The 16,944-nt window shown below is 30.1% G+C and overlaps 2 protein-coding genes across 4 annotated transcripts; one reads left to right on the top strand and one right to left on the bottom strand.

Annotated features, from left to right (window-relative positions):
• The first annotated feature begins 6,874 nt into the window (after positions 1–6,874).
• On the top strand, positions 6,875–11,077 carry LOC112792281 (mitochondrial arginine transporter BAC2). 3 transcript variants are annotated; one of them, XM_072212860.1, is made up of 8 exons: positions 6,875–7,074; positions 7,927–7,992; positions 8,067–8,183; positions 8,267–8,342; positions 8,591–8,686; positions 9,026–9,542; positions 9,850–9,985; positions 10,555–11,077. In XM_072212860.1, the coding sequence occupies exons 3-8, from the start codon at positions 8,067–8,069 to the stop codon at positions 10,753–10,755; spliced, it is 1,143 nt and encodes a 380-aa protein (XP_072068961.1). In that variant the 5' UTR covers positions 6,875–7,074; positions 7,927–7,992; the 3' UTR covers positions 10,756–11,077. The 3 variants fall into 3 exon arrangements, with proteins under 3 accessions (XP_072068961.1, XP_025691238.1, XP_025691239.1); XM_025835453.3 differs by having other exon boundaries at positions 6,903–7,113; positions 7,917–7,992; XM_025835454.3 differs by having other exon boundaries at positions 7,004–7,074; positions 7,917–7,992.
• A 3,014-nt stretch (positions 11,078–14,091) lies between these two features.
• On the bottom strand, positions 14,092–15,571 carry LOC112792280 (NAC domain-containing protein 104). The gene is made up of 3 exons (XM_025835452.3): positions 15,039–15,571; positions 14,662–14,939; positions 14,092–14,551 (listed from the first exon to the last, which is right to left on the bottom strand). Exons 1-3 carry the CDS (start codon positions 15,202–15,204, stop codon positions 14,408–14,410), a joined length of 588 nt encoding a protein of 195 aa, XP_025691237.1. The 5' UTR covers positions 15,205–15,571; the 3' UTR covers positions 14,092–14,407.
• Between the last annotated feature and the right edge of the window lie 1,373 nt (positions 15,572–16,944).

Below are 16,944 nucleotides of genomic sequence, written 5' to 3'. Positions count from 1 at the left end.
TATTTTCTAATTTATTTTTTGAATTTAATAAATCAAATAAAATTAATTATACTAATTATTTGTATTGACTAATTGATTTGATTAATTCTTAAAAATATTTTTATTTAATTTATTTTATTTATTTAAATATAACTAATTAATTATTTAATTTTATTAGGATAAATATCAAATTCTATTTCTAATATAAAAATACAAAATTTTATTCATTTCATTTTTATTTTACCACTATAAAAGACCATATATGCTAGAAGAAAATATCATTCATTTATCAATTACTCTTTCATTTGGTAACTTTTACAATAATTCTTTTTCTTCCTATAAGACGCCGTCACAAGAAGACAACCATCATGAACACAAATCAGCACACAGTCTTCAACTCACGTGCTCATCATTTAGAGCAATATATGATATGTTATCCATTAACCATTTATAGACCATGGTGTTATCATGTTTGCATAAATAAATAAAAAAATTTTAATTAAGCTTAAGTCATTTATCTATTTGTGTGGTATATTGTAGTGTGAAATTACTTTTAATTTGTGTTGTGCAATGATATTATGGTTTAATTTAAGCTTTTATTTTAGAATTGTATTATGATTTCATCTCATCCTTTTTTTCTTAGATATTAAGTTGATGTATTTTTATTTATTATTATTGAAGCAGATGTGATATAAAATTTGTAAAAAAAAAATTTACATTCAATTTATTTTATTGTAGTCTTCTATTCTTCTATTTTTTATTCTTTTATTCATTTTATTTTCTTTTTAAATATCATATAATTTATTATAATTTATACCAATTAATTAATTATAATTCATTATATCAGTTAGTTTAATTCATTAATTTATAATATACATGATAAAATAGATTATTTGTTACTTATACGTTTATTTTTCTAAAATCTAAATCTAAATAATTATATTTTCAGTTTTTTTATGAACAAAATATTATTAATAATGAATAATAATTAACCATTCATACTTTTAATTAAAGTGTTAAGATGATTTTTATATTTATTAATATTAATTATTGATTATTTTTTCATAAATAAATTATATTATAATTTTATTATAGTTCATAATTGATTAATGATTAATCTTTATAAAGCTATGTTACTCTAAATTTTATATTTTATAAATATTTTATTTAAATATAATTTTTTAACATAAAATGTATTATTTTTAATAATATCATAATTTTATATTTTTTAATTATTCTAAATGAATATTTTATCAAATACTAATTAAAGCTATTCTTCCATTTGCTTTTACTAATATATTTTCTAACTATTATATAAAATTAAAATTGTATTAATGAATTTAATATTAAAGTTAATTTGACTTTTTATTATTTAGAGTATTTTTCAATCAATAATTTTATACTCTTTACTTTTTTTATTTTCATTTTGAATTTTAATTTAGTACTCAAAGGTAGTGAAATTCTATTGATACTGAAATAAAGTTACAAAAGGGTCCATAGGGTAAAATAAGTAAAATAATGTGATACCACATTGCAACATTCAAATGAAATAACTTAGGATCTAAAATGTTTATCTTTCTCTTTCTTGCCGTCTATTATATTATCTATCCTATCATATAAAAATCGAATTTTTACTTTTAATGATAGAATCAACGTAGCATGCTTCTGTATTATTTTGTTTAACTCATTAAAGTCAATTCATTATGATGAATTAATTATATCAACTAATTGATTTGAATAGATATTTAAGTATCACACAATTTAAAATTATGTATATTAATTATTTGATTTAATTTTAAGATATATAAATTTAAGGAATAAATTAAAATAAGATAATTTATTACTTATTTAAATTGAATACAACAAATATAAATTAATTTAGTTAAAAATTTACTATTTTCTAATCTTCTATACATAAAAATGACAAAACAAAATTATAAAAATAATCTTTTTAACACTTTTGCTATTTTAATTTTATTTTTTTTGTTTTTTTATGTATAATTTTATTTTATATTAACTTTATTTATTTAATAATAAAATATACTCATATTAATTCTATCATATAATAATATATTTTTCTCCTATATTAATAAAAGAATTTCAATAGTTATCAACTACATCTAATAGAATGACTGAGAAGTGAGAACTACGAGAAGTTAAACCCAGGTTCAAAATGCTGAAACAAAGAAAAGAAAACAATGGATATATGATTAGAAAAAAATGTATAATAATGACAAAATATACTAAAATTGAATTTTTTCTCCAACTAATAAAAGTGAGGTGTTAATTCCTCATGAATTTATTTTTTCTCTAAAATGAAATCATTATTTTATTTTCTAAATTTATTTTAAAAAAATATTTATTATAATTATATTACAATTAACATTTAACGAATAATACATGATTATAGTAATTTAGAGAAATATTTTTATTATAATTATATAAAATCAATATTTAATACATTATCAACTAATAAAAGTGAGGTGTCAATTCCTCATGAATTTATTTTCCCTCCAAAATGAAAGTACTATTCTCTCTTCTAAATTTATTTTAAAAAAATATCTTTATTATAATTATATTACAATATTACAGTTAGCATTTAATGAATAATGCATAATTATATAATTTAGAAAAATAAAATAAAGTCCAATAATTTATCTTCCGACTGCACACATGTATAGAATAACTTTTAAGAAGGAGTCATGTATAGTAAATATGGTCGATGATTGTAAAATTGTATACTAACATTAATATAATATTATTTTAGGTATATGTTTTGCAGGTATCAAAGAAAAGTGTTGAGTTATTTTTTAGTAGATTTAAATTATTCATTGTTTATTAGAGAATTTTGTGCATTAGAATTCTCTAATAATTTATTATTTATTTTGAGCTAATTTGATATGTTCTTATTTGATAGTAAAATAACATATAAAAATTTGTTGGTGGGTCTAAGTATTATTAAGTTATTTATGGTCACATTGAGTATATATGTTTGATTTATTGAAGAAATTAGATTGCTAAAACCAACTAATAACTATTTAGAGTTAATATATTTAACACTAGCTTAATAAAAAAGAAATAATACATAACATGTTATATTTTTATTAATCAAATTATTATAATTTAAATTAATCTTAACAAAATAATTTAAAATTATAATTTTAATCTTATCACGCGTATAACACGGGTTAATACACTTGGAAATGACTGCACGATGAATGTGGTATATAGAGAAGTTTTTGAGAGCCTATAGTAAAAAGGTAATAATAAAATATCTTACTAAATCTATGTATTTATTAAAATTTATTACTATCACTTAAAAAAATTTAGAAATTCTAGGAACTAATAGATGAATTCTTATTGTACATTAATAGTTTGAGAATATTAAAATTATCATAAAAATTCGTATAATTTTATTCTCTTGACAAACAATTTTATAATTACGTTAATCATATAATTTTATATACAAACATTAATACAATGTTGTTTTATATATATATTTTGCAGGTATCAAAGGATAGCATTGAATTATTATTCAGTAGGTTTAAATTATTTATTGTTTATTACAAAACTTTCTGCATTAGGATTCTCTATTAATTTATTCTTCATTTTGAGCTGATTTTGATATTTTCTTACTTCACAATATACCAACATATAAAACTTTGTTGGTAGATTTAAGTATTACTAGATTATTTATGGTCATATTGAGTATATATGCCTGATTTATTGAAAAAAGTAGATTAAATAACTATTTTATAGTTAATACAATTAACATTATATTAAGAAAAGAAAAACAACACATACAAGTTATTTTTTTATTAATTAAATTATTATAATTAAAATAAAATTTAACATAACAATTTAAAATTATAATTTTAATCTTCTCACGTGCATGGCACCGGTGATTAAACTTGTTAATACTAATAATTAATTTCTTTATTATCACACACGTATACAAAACAATTTATAATAATTAATTTATTAGATCACACGTATAATAATCTTAATAATCACTACAATAAATTTATTAATAACAGTTAATATTAATTATTTTATTATCATACCTACACATCTTAATAAAAATTATTATTATACTAATCTTTAACATTATCACTATAATTAATTAATTATTACTTATATCTAAAATTATCACTATTATTTTAATTAAATCAAAATATTTAAAAATTATTACTACACTAATCTCTAACATTATCACTATACCACTAATATTTAACATTATCACTATTATTTTAATTAAATTAAAATATTTAAAAATAAAAATCTACATAATTAAAATGGACAATTAACGTTTTTTATTTTTTTTTTTTGGCATTGTTAAAGATTAGCGGTCCATTTTTTTTTTCAAATTAATTATGTATCAATGGAGACTGAAAGTGAAGGTGAGTGTAGGGTTTGGGAAAAAAGAACAAAAGTGAAATGAAAGGGCTATTCTTGAGATGGTGTGTATACAAGCAATGACACGGATTGATACATGTTTGGCAAGTAATGGGAGTACAAATCGATCGGTCCAATTTATGTACTGTCCAGCTTCTAATCGAATCGTTTGACTAATGTCCGATTTCTTAATCCCAACCGTGACTCTCCTGCACTCCCATAATTGAATTTTACACATCTTTCTCCCAATATCAAAAATAAAAACGTGTTAGAAGTAAATCTTGGTTTGCGCTTTTGCGTTTTGCCGCGTTAACTTGACCTAATACTCCCCGTGTTTAAATATCATAACCAATTAATCACTGAAATTCATGGCATTGTTTTTGGATTGCATTAGTGCCGAACTTCGGCGAATTTCTAAAATGGAGAGAACTAGGGTTATCCGTGATCACATTAAAAAGTTCGCGATTAGGGAATAGCATCTCCAGAGTTGAGAAGAAACACAAGCAAATACTTGAATTAATTAAAGAAAAAAACTGAGACTATCACATCATATCATTTAAAGATGGGGATTAGAGAGCGCTAGGGATTGAAAATTGATTGAGCTAGATAACCCTTTGAATAGTCCAGATTTCATTGCCTTTGGTGAGAGAAGGGTCCCCTCTCAAGGCTATCTGCTTCCCCGCCACCTCAACCTGGACCAACCCATGATCCATTAGCATCCCACCAAGATCCGAAACCCAGTCCGAACCTAACACAATGTCTCCACTTTCTGCAAGATCAACCACGAAGAAATCACGTTTTATTTCCATTTTCGTCCCCTGGACCTTAACCGTTAAGCCCTTGCACACCCCTCCATTATTCGCCATTTTTCCATCCACGGAGACGAACCGCTCACGGGTTACCGTCGTCGGGAGCCTCAGCTCCTTCACCACCCTCTTCGCGATGAAGCTGTCAGTAGATCCAGTAGACAACACCATCACCACTCTTCTCCCCTCGATCTTCCCCCAGAACCTCATCATCGCACACTTCGGGTTCCGGCACCTCGCTTCGGCCACTTCCGACAGGTCCATCAGATCAGAGAGTGATTCCGCCTCGAAGGAGCTTAGCTCCGCCTTCACATCCTCCCTAAGCCCGTTTACGAAGACCGACCTCAAAACGACGTCGCTAAGCTTCTCGAAGAGGTCGCGGTATTCCTTAACAGTGCCAGTTTGACGGAGGTTGAGTAACACACCAAATAATTTCTCGGCGGCCTCCGTCTGGAAAGGGCGCTCACCCGCCTTTGTTCCGCTACCTGCACCTTTCTCTTTTTTTCTCTCCATGGCAATGCCAGTGGTGAGTGAAATTTTCTGTATTCTGGGTTGTGTCGTTTTGATAATTTGCACACTCTTTAACTTCCTTCCCTTCTTTTCAAAAAGGCTTTTTGTGTAATACCCATTTTGCCCATGCTCAACTCACTATCTGCCACGTATAATCGCATTATTCTCCTGCAGTATGACCTATCACACCAACGTCTATATATTTTAAGAAAAAGTCTAAAAGGTAGCAACTGTACTAAATTCTGGTCAGTATGTAATCAGTAAAAAAAATGAGTCATTCGATGAAATTTTATTTTAATCTCTCACTATTAAAATTATTATTAATGACTATTTAATAACTATAAATTACAAAAATTATTGTCTTTCTAATATTTTTTATATTTTAATTTGCAGCAGGAAAAATAAATTTTCTCGATATTTTTTAACTATTAAAAGTTATAAGTGAGATAAGAAATAAATATAAAAAAATAATAAAAATTAAAAATTATACTTTATATACTCAATTTTTTTTAATAATAGAGAGAATACTCGCTCCAGGATACTTGATTAGGATAGAAATAATAGTTTAATTTAAATATGTAATGATTTCATCAAGTCCTTTTTTGCATAAAGTTAATAGTGTAGGTTTTGGCCTTTCTCGAGTGTTGGTGTGTTGTAAGTGTAACTTGTAAGTACTTTTTATGAGCTAATAGTCCTTCTCTGCTACTGATGTAAAGATGGTAAAAACAACTTTTTTTAATTGTTTATTTGGTTACATTTAAAAAATGTGTTTTAAAAAATATATATTAATAATAAAAGTATAAATAACGAATAAAATTAAAAATTTAAAAAAATAAATAATTATATTAATGGTTTTAACTAATATTAATTTAAATAACATTGAATTTCTTAAATTAATACAAATATTTTTTTCAAAATTTCAAATTCACAATAAATTTTATTAAAAAAATTTAAAAATAAATAAAAATTATTAGACTAAAAATGAAATCATTAGTAATAGAAATTAGTGAATTGAAATATAAATTTTTTAAAAATAAAAATACCAAAAGAATTATAAAAATTATAAATAAAAAATTGACTCATTAAATTTGCAAAATAAAAATATCAAAATGATAATAAAATAAAAAAATAATATTATAAAAAATAAAATAATCTTTAATAAAATTTTTATTTAAAAAATAAAAGCAGCTGTGCCTCATCTTCTCACCGCTAGTCGCTGTTCGCAACTGCTCCCTACTACCTGTCAATCGCTGTCCTGCCTCCTCCGGCAGTGCTGAAGCTATTGTCTTGACTCCATCGTGGCTCGCTTTTTCTGCCTCTGCCTCTGCTTCTGCGTCCGATGCCTTCTTTGTTTTTGGTGTTCTTCTTCTGACCTTGTCTAAATGTGCGTCTTGCTTCTCTTCCATTGTCCAAGCTGAGCTAGGTTGTAAAGATGAGCTTTTATTATTATTATTATTATTATTATTATTATTATTATTATTATTATTATTATTATTATTATTTGGTTATCGTATATGAATCTTTTTTATGCTAGTGTTATCAGTTGTGACTAAGGTTATGTGATTTCTGTTTATTATATATTAATTCGGATGATTGTATATTAATTTGTAATTGGTAATTGTTGTCAATTAGATTTTTTTGTTATAGTATATTAATCTATTTTGATGCTGGTGTTGTGAGGTATGACTAAGATTATGTGATTGATGTTTTATTGTATATTAATTTGTTTGATCTATTTTGATGTTAGTGTTGTGATTAAAATTATCTGTATTTTGATACTAGTGTTGGAATCAGTTGAAATTATAATTAGATAGGTTATATGAATTAATTAAGTGATGTACTAATGTGATAGATGATAGACTATGTGCTGTTTAGGTGATTGAATTTTTTTTCCTATTAGTTATTTGTAGAATTTTTTTTTTGGTCAAAGTTATTTGTAGAATTGAAACTTGGTTGTTGTTAAAATGATAGTGAAGACATATTTCACTCCTAGAGAGACTATGTCATGGGTTACTTTCCGCATAAGCATTTTTAGTTTTAAGGTACCTGGATTTGCCAAATCTCCCTCCATAGCTCTTTTTTTTTTTTTTTTTGGACAAGCCTCCATAGCTCTTTTAAGTCATTGCTTGGAGCAGCCCTCTGTCACTCTGTGACATCTAAATATCTTATGCATGTTTTCCTTTTGGAGTGAGTTATTTTTCTCATTTTGAACTTGGATTCATTTAGGACTTATCAGTCCATAAAACCGGAGTGAGAAAATCGGCCCGTTAAGAAAGCCCAAGAGAGTGGATCACCCACCAAGGTACCAACAATCATAAACCCTCGCTGATTCCTTTTGCCATTTTCTTTCTCACTTTTTTTCTCTTCGGTTTTCAGATGGATGACTTGTCCAAGAGCCAGATGTTTGTGATTCATGGTGTTGCTGCAGTTGGCTCTGTGGCTTTTGCTTCTGCTCTCACATATCCCCTCGACACCATGAAAGTCCTCACTCAGGTTCTTATCCTTTTGTTTATAATCCCCCATCCACTTTCATTTTTGAACTGCTTCAAACTGGCCTCTTTTCTTTTATATTCAAGGTTGCTTCTAGTTCCGGTAAACAATTGAATGCTGCCGAGCTCTTGCTTAGAATTCTCACTCTCTCTGGTCATTCAGGTAGGATATGCTGGATTTTTTATTTTAATGCTATGATGGGGTGTTCCATAAGTGAATCATAAGTTGATAGGAGAAGTAGTGGACCTTTTGCTGGAGCTAGATTGGGAATTGTGTAAGCTTAATAATAGACATCAGAATGCGAATGTTAAGTTCTCTATGGATGGATAATATGAGTGATATAACTGGTCAAGGCGCAAACTGAGCATACATCATAGCTCATATATCATGTTGTAATTGAGGCATTTCAGGTCTGTTTAGTGGTTATGGATCATTAGCACTTGGAAGGATTCTTGGTCTTGGAGCTCGATTTGGGGTCTATGAAATCATCACTGCCTTTTATAAGGGTAATTCCTATATTTTTTCTGCAAATCAATTGTGTGGTAAATAGCATTTTATGATTCAGCTTTTTAGGAAATACTCACATAAGAAACTAGTACTGCTTTGTTCCAAATGACTCTATTTCCCTCTTCATATCAATCATTAAAGATTGAAATTTTGTATGCGTAGCATTATGTTATTTCGAGAGACCCCTTTATTAGTTGACCTCAAGGAAATTGACTTGGGTTTTGAAAATTTAATAGTACCTTTTGGAGTTTGATATTTGTGAATTATATTTATATTGTCATTATTGTGACACGTTTTTCTTGGAGAATGATTTTGGTGCTCAATTACATTTTTGGCAGATGGGCTGGAAGATAATTATGTCTCTGCTTCTGATGCTCTTTTGGCTGGAATGGCAGCTGGTGCTGTAGAGGCTTTGATAAACTCTCCGTTTGAACTTATCAAGCTTCGTGAACAGGTTTCCTCAGCTTCATACATTCCGAACTCTACTTTTGCTTTGGAAAAGGGAGCCCAACCACCTTTAATTTCAAGATTACTGAGTGGCTGTTATCCTGACAAGAGATCGTTGAACCAATATGTCGGTCTCATCTCTACCCTATCTACCAAAAATACTAATGTGACAAGTGCATTGCTGGAGTATCCTTGGATGATGACAGGATCTGGGAAGCCACCATCAGTTTGCAACGTCAGAAGGCCATCTGATATTATATCATTGGAAGGATGGGGCGCATTATGGAGAGGTCTTCGTTCGGGAATTGCTCGAGATTCTGTGTTTGGTGGTGTATTTTTCTCAGGCTGGCAGTTTCTGCATCAAGCAATGCTTGATTGGAAGGCTGTAGGGATGGATCCTCCTCCCAGGTTTATCTCTTGATCGTCAATAAAATGATTATTTTTAACACCTATTTTTTTTCTTGGTATTTTTTGTACTGCTAAGGTGATAGTTATGTTTGGTTTTATGAAAAATATCAGCTTTGTGAAAAATATTGATTTTGGAATTTACAACCTGCAGCTGATGGTATTTAAGTTATTGTCTTGATTCCTACTTTTAATTACTTCTAAATAGGTTTAGTTGATTTCACATTTAGGTTCAATGCATCTTTTTTATTTTTGACTCCCAATTTAGTCTAGTTGCCCTTTTTGTTCAAATGTGCTTCTCTTGACTCAGGTCAGATGAAGAAGTTGGTCCATTGTCTCCTTTATTTGTTAGTATTGCTGCTGGATTGTCAGCTTCAGTTGCTGCTGCGGCTTCTCATGCCTTTGATACTACAAGAACTAGATCACAGTGCACTGTGCTACCAAAGGTATGTTTTGCTTGTTATAGAAAATGTTTAAAATCTTGTGAACTATGAACTTCGTCTTTTGTTTACTCTTTAATAACATGTTGATGCATTAGCAGAAATCAGAACAAGCCATAAGTTGTTTGATTCTTTTCTGCATAGTGACTTTGGCACTTTTAATACTAATGAAGATATAGCAACAGCACAGGCACGGAACCCACTACCTCCTAACCTTAGTACCAATGCTGACATGCCTCTCCCATTCCCTTAAGCACAACATAAATACTTGAAGTCTTGAACAATGTTCAAGTTCTGACTAGCTAAATTAAGCATGGCTCTGTACTCTTCTCTCTTCATGTTGTCATTAGTAAATCACTTGGATTGTTGTAATTTTTCATTCAGACTTGCAAAGGCAAGCTTGTCACTACCACTGGCTGCTTATTTAAATAATTAGTAGGATGAATTAGGACATTTGGTTCTTTATAATGCCATGCCTAACATGGAAAAATATCTAGTTAAGTAAAATAAAACCTCCGTTTAATGAGTTTCCAAATTCCAACCAATCTGACAGTAGTTCACTTGTCGTGTTCCAGTACGTTTCAATGGAGAGAAGGCTCCTGAAGTGGAAACAGCCAGGAAACAAGTTTGAAAGATATACCGGGATCCATCCTTCTGACAGGAATCTATTGTTCCGTGGTCTTCGGTGGCGGATGGCTCGCTCTGGGCTTGCATCATTCATGATTGTAGGAAGTTATTTCTTCGCTGTTGATCATCTTGCTTCTAATTTGACTTGAGTTCCTGTTAAAATGCCTAGTACTTTTTCTTTCTTCCTAAGAATAACATGATCTGTGCCGCTGTGTACTAGTAAAGGGAAATAGAAGCAGATATTTCTTCATAATTACCATAGTTGAATAGGATATTGAAATAGTGAAATGAATTATTTACTTTGATGATCAACAGATTGAAAGAAAGAGAAAAAGACTGCATGTTGTTTACTGCACATAAAACTGATTCTTGTGAGTTGAGGGATTTGCATGTGGAACATGTTTTCCTTTCCAGATTTTGTACCTTTTCAATGACCGATAATCAAATAAGATTAAGTGTATATTTTCCCCATGTATATGTGCTATTATACCCCGTAAATATAAATGTAGATTATCTTTCCTAATTTTCTTTCACTTAATTTTGCCTCATTTTAAATAACTGATAAAAATGTTGACTTAATGCAATACATGTGTTGCACATTGTTACCATTTGTGTCATATTAGCATTTTGTGTTAATTAGATGGAGAAGCCAAATTGAAAAAATAAAAAAGAAATTAAATTGAAAATAAATACAATTAATGGACTAAAATTGCCTATTTGACAAAAATATAGGTTAAAGACATAACTTTATCTTATAATAAAATAACTAAACATAATTAGAATTAAAATATAATTTATTTTAAAATATTTTGATGTAGATAAATTAGTATTTATCAAGTGTTTTTAGTAGTTTAACTGATAACACTTGTGTACATGTATAATGCAAGGATCCCAAAACAATGGGGTGGTAAATACAAACTATGTATTTTCTTCCTGTCCCTTATATTTAAGTCACTAAAACAGACCATTAGTGGACAAAGTCCTCTTCCTTTTAGCACACTCAAATCTCACTGAGCATTTTCACCTCTAAGCAGCACCTTTTTCCCTGTTGATGAATCCTTTTATGTGTGGTTGACTTGTTTTGAACTTTTATGTTGACCTTGGATGGTTGCATGGATGGAGTAGTATAAATTAACTTCACTCAAAAGCTACATAGGTATTGGCCTCATAATCATTCAAGCCAATTTCACTTTTTGTCATTATTTAAAGAAACCCATCATCATACCTAAAAAACAAGCAACCCAAAGAAGCCAGCATGGCTGATACTGAGATTGATAGGTACATGTCAAGCACTCATCTTCCCCTTTATGTCCCATACACACACATAAATTTTGTTGCAAACAACTAATGCTTTATGAATAAGATGGAAAACTTTTGGTCCATTATATATATTGTGTATGTTCTCAAGACTTTGAACAATCATTATGACTTCCATTTTGATTTTGGATTTTTCATCCGAATGGGGGGCTAGAATTCCTGTGTGGGATTAAAATGAAATCCATAAAGTATATAATTTTGAGTCCTAAGTAATGAGTTTTGGTGTTTTTGAAGTTGCCACCGAAAATCACACCTTTCTGTCAAGTCACATGTGGTATGTTAATAAGTAAGCACGAGTGAGATGATTAGGGGGCTCGGTGGTTACTAGCTTATTAAGCAATGAAATAGTTTTATTATTATATGAAGAATGGACTAATGAAGGGTAGCATGGCATGGGTATGGTTAGATAGGACAAAATCAATATATTTTTTGTGTTCACTTTTGAGTACTAAGTTGCAGCTTGCAGGTGTTGGATTCTATCCCAAGGTGTCAGAACTTGCATGTGACTTTTAAACAAATTAGGAACAAAAGTGAAAAGGCTATTCTGATTGAAATCTTGCTTTAGTATGACTTGGAAGACAAGGGTTATACTTGAATTGCAGCTTTTTTTAGTTATATTGTGACTCTCATTATCCCTAATTGTAAAAACCAAGTAAGAGTGGTGTGATCAATGATCTCTCAGTCAAATTTTCTAGGGAAATTAAACGACTTGTAGAGGAAGGCATTTCAATGCATTTGATCTCATAATTCATTCATATTGTTCCTTTACATGCAGGGCATGTCTTCTAGTTTAGGATGCTTTGGGTGGGAGTGATAGAAAAAGTTACTAGTTAATCTGAGGGAATTTGGACACTGTGAGAGTTAAATAATTTGCATCACTTTGTGGATCATGTATTTTTTATCATCTATAGTATAAAGAAAAATACATGGTAAATTCTATTAAAAGAGGTAAGGATTTTTCAGTGAGACTGTTTTTCTTAGAATTTATATTCGATCAATCACACTGTTGGGATTGTAATTATTAGTTGATAGTCTGTAATTGATAGTGCTTATTTATATTAATAATTAATGAGGCCATTGACAATTATAGAAAAACAGAATTGACCTCTCTTTTTAAACAGTTAAAAAAAAAAAAACATAGAATATTAGAAAATGCTAACTTGACAAGGATTATGACTTCACTGAGTAATGCAAGTAATAAAAGCTTGTGACTATTCAAGCTATTAGTATATGTTAGTGGTGTGAGATTCCCATAATTTGTGAGAGATTATAACTTCTGTGATTATATATATAACCAAGTTCAAATTCTATAGAGAGTAGTTTAATTAGTTTGTTCTCTGAGCATGAGACTTTCAAATTTTATAGCAATATGTGATAGAAGTTTATTGTGTGATTTGGTTTTGTTGGTGAAACATTTTTAGGGTCATGCTAAATATTAAGTCTTAGGCTCTTAGCATATCATTAATTAACCATATTTCATTTGACATATAGTGTGATCGATTCTACACATCAAACTACAACCCTCTTTATCTATCTTGGCTATAAAGATCGAATCTCATGAGTAAGGTGAGCATAATGGACTGGTATGGCACTCTTATTGTGATGATCATAATATATGCATATTATTATTATTATTATTAAATATAGTGCTAGTGTTGGTGCTTGAAAGCATGCGAATGCTTGCATCACACATGACTTGATGCTTCCCTAAGCAGGAATCCAAGTATGCAATAACAAAAAAAAATAAAAAAATGAAATGTCCTTAGCATTGCGACACAAGACAACTAGCTACCAAATACCATCAATGTTATTGTGATCTATATGCTATGTTCACTTGCAACCTTCCATTACAGTGCTGAATGGGCTCCACAACCTTCCTCTCTGTTTCAACTTGTATTCTATGAATTCAAATCTTAATTCACTCAACAATCCTTGCACGTGAGAATTTCAATTGGATTTGGTTTGGATTTCATCATGTTACACTACATTGAACCAGGAAATTCCTATTCCTAGTAGAATTTTGCATTGAAATGAGACGTCCCTCTTGCTTTTGCATATCTTATATGGAATTTTAATTACAGATCAAATAATTACTGCTGATATTAGTGGTTGACAATGGACACTTTTTGATTACTCGGCATGTAATTAACCACGTGTCAGCATCAAAATAAAGTAAGTAAGCAAGTAAGTTTCAATGGTATATTTGAAAGCATAACGTCACAATGCATATTGCTTGGCCATAAATTTCACCTAGCTAGTGCCCCAACTTCAAAGGTTGCTATAGAAAATCTTCTAGCTCTGGCAACTTAATTAAAACACTTTTTGATTGCAATTTCTGCAGCTACACTGCTAAAGCTAAATACAAAAAAAAAAAAAAAACTTAACTACATTAAGTACTAACAAATTTGCATTAAACAGCTATTTAGCCTTAATTAATTATCCCCATTTGGGATAATAATGCTGCTAACAAAAGTTTTGCATCATCTAATTTGGCAAGCTTACTTCATCAAGATCATCCAATGACAAGAAAACTTCATCCAAACAAGAGAGTTCTGTTCCATCACCATCACCATCATCATCATTTTCATCACTTTCATGAACTCTACATACCACCCATTTACTATGATCCTGAATACACCAAAACCAGGAAGGAAAAAAAAATCAATAATAATAATAATCTAAGTGGCATACATTATTGAACTTGAACTATGTTTTTGAGGTGAAATTGTGGTACTAACTGTTTTTGGTTGTGATTTTCTTTTGGTTGATGATCTGCTAGAGGATGCTGCAGAATCTGAAAGACGATACTCTTGCATGATCCAATTGGTTCTGTTACCATGAGGGGCTTCTCCAACATAGAACACATAAAATTTCTTGATACCAACTCTCCTGTTGCTTGAGTTTGAAACCACTGCCTCTTCAATTCCCATTGGATTCCAATAACCATTGGCAGTGACCCTATTTTGTGTCCTTCTGCTGTAGTAGTACCATTGGTTCCCCTCTGCCAAAGCTCTACCTGCACATACACACACAGACACACACATGATTGTATTCATCAACTTCAATTCTCTTGCAATGTGCATGCAAGTATTGGAACATAGAGAAAGAATGATACCATCAAGTTCCCATGGATCAAAAGGGTAGAGATCAAGATCAGGAATGACATCAGGGTGGCAAGGTAGAAGTGCTGCTTTTCTCTGAAGGAAATGGACTACAAGCTCTTCATCAGTGGGATAAAATCGAAACCCCGGTGGAAGATTGACATTATTGCTATCCCCCATTGAAGCAAAAAAACCAAACCAGCTGCTGCTATTACAAAAAGGGTATGTGAGAAAACGGAGAATGAAGGTGTTGGTGTTGGTGGTCCAAGGTATGTGTGTTATTTATAGTGCAAAGAAAGGAGGGAGAGAGAAAAGAGAGAGAGAGAAATGACGTGAAACTGAAGCTGGAGTCTTATTTATCATGTACAAATACAGCACTGATATAAATTTTCAATATTTCATCAAATCAAAAAATATTTTTGGATAAAGTTTGAGGCACTTTAAGCACTGAACACCAAGCATACAAGGCGGCGGAAGTGTAACAGAATCTTACTGGAGGATTGGCCTCTAAATGTTTAATCATAATGTGTATGTAGCAGAAGAAATCTTTTGATAGCTTTATTGATTCGTTTATTATAGAAACAGATACAATATAGCTTTTTAGAGAAAAAAATGTGAGAAATTTTGTTTATAAGTATGGTGTAAAAAACTAGATTCAAAAGACAAAAATGTTTGATATATAATAACATAAATGTATGTACTGCTATAGTGTGGGTCATGATGACACTTCATGCTGATATCATCAACCTGTGATATCCACGTGGCAAGCATGAGTATAATTTTTGGGTTCCTTGGAGCAGTTGAATTGGGGTGACCAACCTCATGGAGTGAAGTAGTAGTGTAGACCTACCTACATATGCTTCATAATGGTTAGCAATTATCATAGGTTTGTATTTTAAATACAAGAACCTTTTTTCTTGTTTGCTTCCCTTACCCTTACCCATATGCTTTTTGCCTTGCTTTCTAATCAATGAAATTAATGGCAGGATCAGATCAGAGTGGGAACTTGAACATACATTCCACATGAAAACAAAGCACTCAAAACATTTCCTTGCAAAGGAGAGTTTAACTGATTTTCTTGTTTCCTTGGTGGAGCCAAACAAGCCCCACATTATTTCATACAATTAATCAATTATTAAATCTTGCAGAAGACATAAACATCTTATATAAAAAAGAATAACTACACACTAGGAATCTACTACTTTGCTTATAACTTTTCTAACCATAAATGGTATTTTGCAGCTCAATTATCATTGATTTTTTCTTCTGGCTTTGACATCAGCAATTATATTATTATATCTTAGTATTTTTATTTGTATAATATTTGGGAACGGATCAAATTACATATATTGTCATGTACTTTTAATTGTGTATGTTTGTTCCACAAGGCCCAGTGAGCAAGTTTCCTAAACTATGACTATGAGCATGGTTCTTGATCACCATAGTTACCTTGATTCTTTAACATAAGTCACAAGTTGCAATAAAATCCATGGTGTACAATTTTGTTGCCATGATGTCAAGTAATTATACAATTGAAGATGACTGAGACCTCCAAAAGAATCCCAATTATGTATAATTAATGAAGGTCAATTAGGCAGAGTGTGGAAAGAAATCAAGAATACTAAAAGAGAATTATGATATGGCACAAATATTTGAGTAGGCAAGTTTGGCTGATGTTTATGGTAATTGAGTGGTGGGTCAGAGAGTTAGGCATGTTTATCTCTCACACGTTCTTATTCCTTTATCCTTCTTTTCCTTTTGTTGGCCGACATAAAAAAATTATATATATGTAATTTCATTTTTATGGTTAAAAAAGAATGTTACTATGACTAGTAGCTGTTACACACAGTAATTGTATAGTTGTGAATGAAGCTCTATCTCCTTTTTAGACAGCATTATTTGATTAGGTAATGGGGTTTC

This window comes from Arachis hypogaea, chromosome 13, assembly GCF_003086295.3.
Source record: "Arachis hypogaea cultivar Tifrunner chromosome 13, arahy.Tifrunner.gnm2.J5K5, whole genome shotgun sequence".
NCBI classification, from domain to species: domain Eukaryota; kingdom Viridiplantae; phylum Streptophyta; class Magnoliopsida; order Fabales; family Fabaceae; genus Arachis; species Arachis hypogaea.
This window is presented reverse-complemented; position numbering and strand designations above follow the sequence as displayed.

What these genes read in the sequence shown, in the direction of transcription:
- LOC112792280 (XM_025835452.3), bottom strand. Translation starts at nt 15,204, where the DNA reads ATGGGGGATAGCAATAATGTCAATCTTCCACCGGGGTTTCGATTTTAT. An exon ending in TGATCCATGGGAACTTGATG is followed by an intron (nt 14,940 to 15,038) that starts GTATCATTCTTT and finishes GTGTATGTGCAG; the next exon opens with GTAGAGCTTTGGCAGAGGGG. An exon ending in GAAAATCACAACCAAAAACA is followed by an intron (nt 14,552 to 14,661) that starts GTTAGTACCACA and finishes TGGTGTATTCAG; the next exon opens with GATCATAGTAAATGGGTGGT.
- LOC112792281 (XM_072212860.1), top strand. Translation starts at nt 8,067, where the DNA reads ATGGATGACTTGTCCAAGAGCCAGATGTTTGTGATTCATGGTGTTGCT. An exon ending in CATCACTGCCTTTTATAAGG is followed by an intron (nt 8,687 to 9,025) that starts GTAATTCCTATA and finishes CATTTTTGGCAG; the next exon opens with ATGGGCTGGAAGATAATTAT. An exon ending in GGGATGGATCCTCCTCCCAG is followed by an intron (nt 9,543 to 9,849) that starts GTTTATCTCTTG and finishes CTCTTGACTCAG; the next exon opens with GTCAGATGAAGAAGTTGGTC.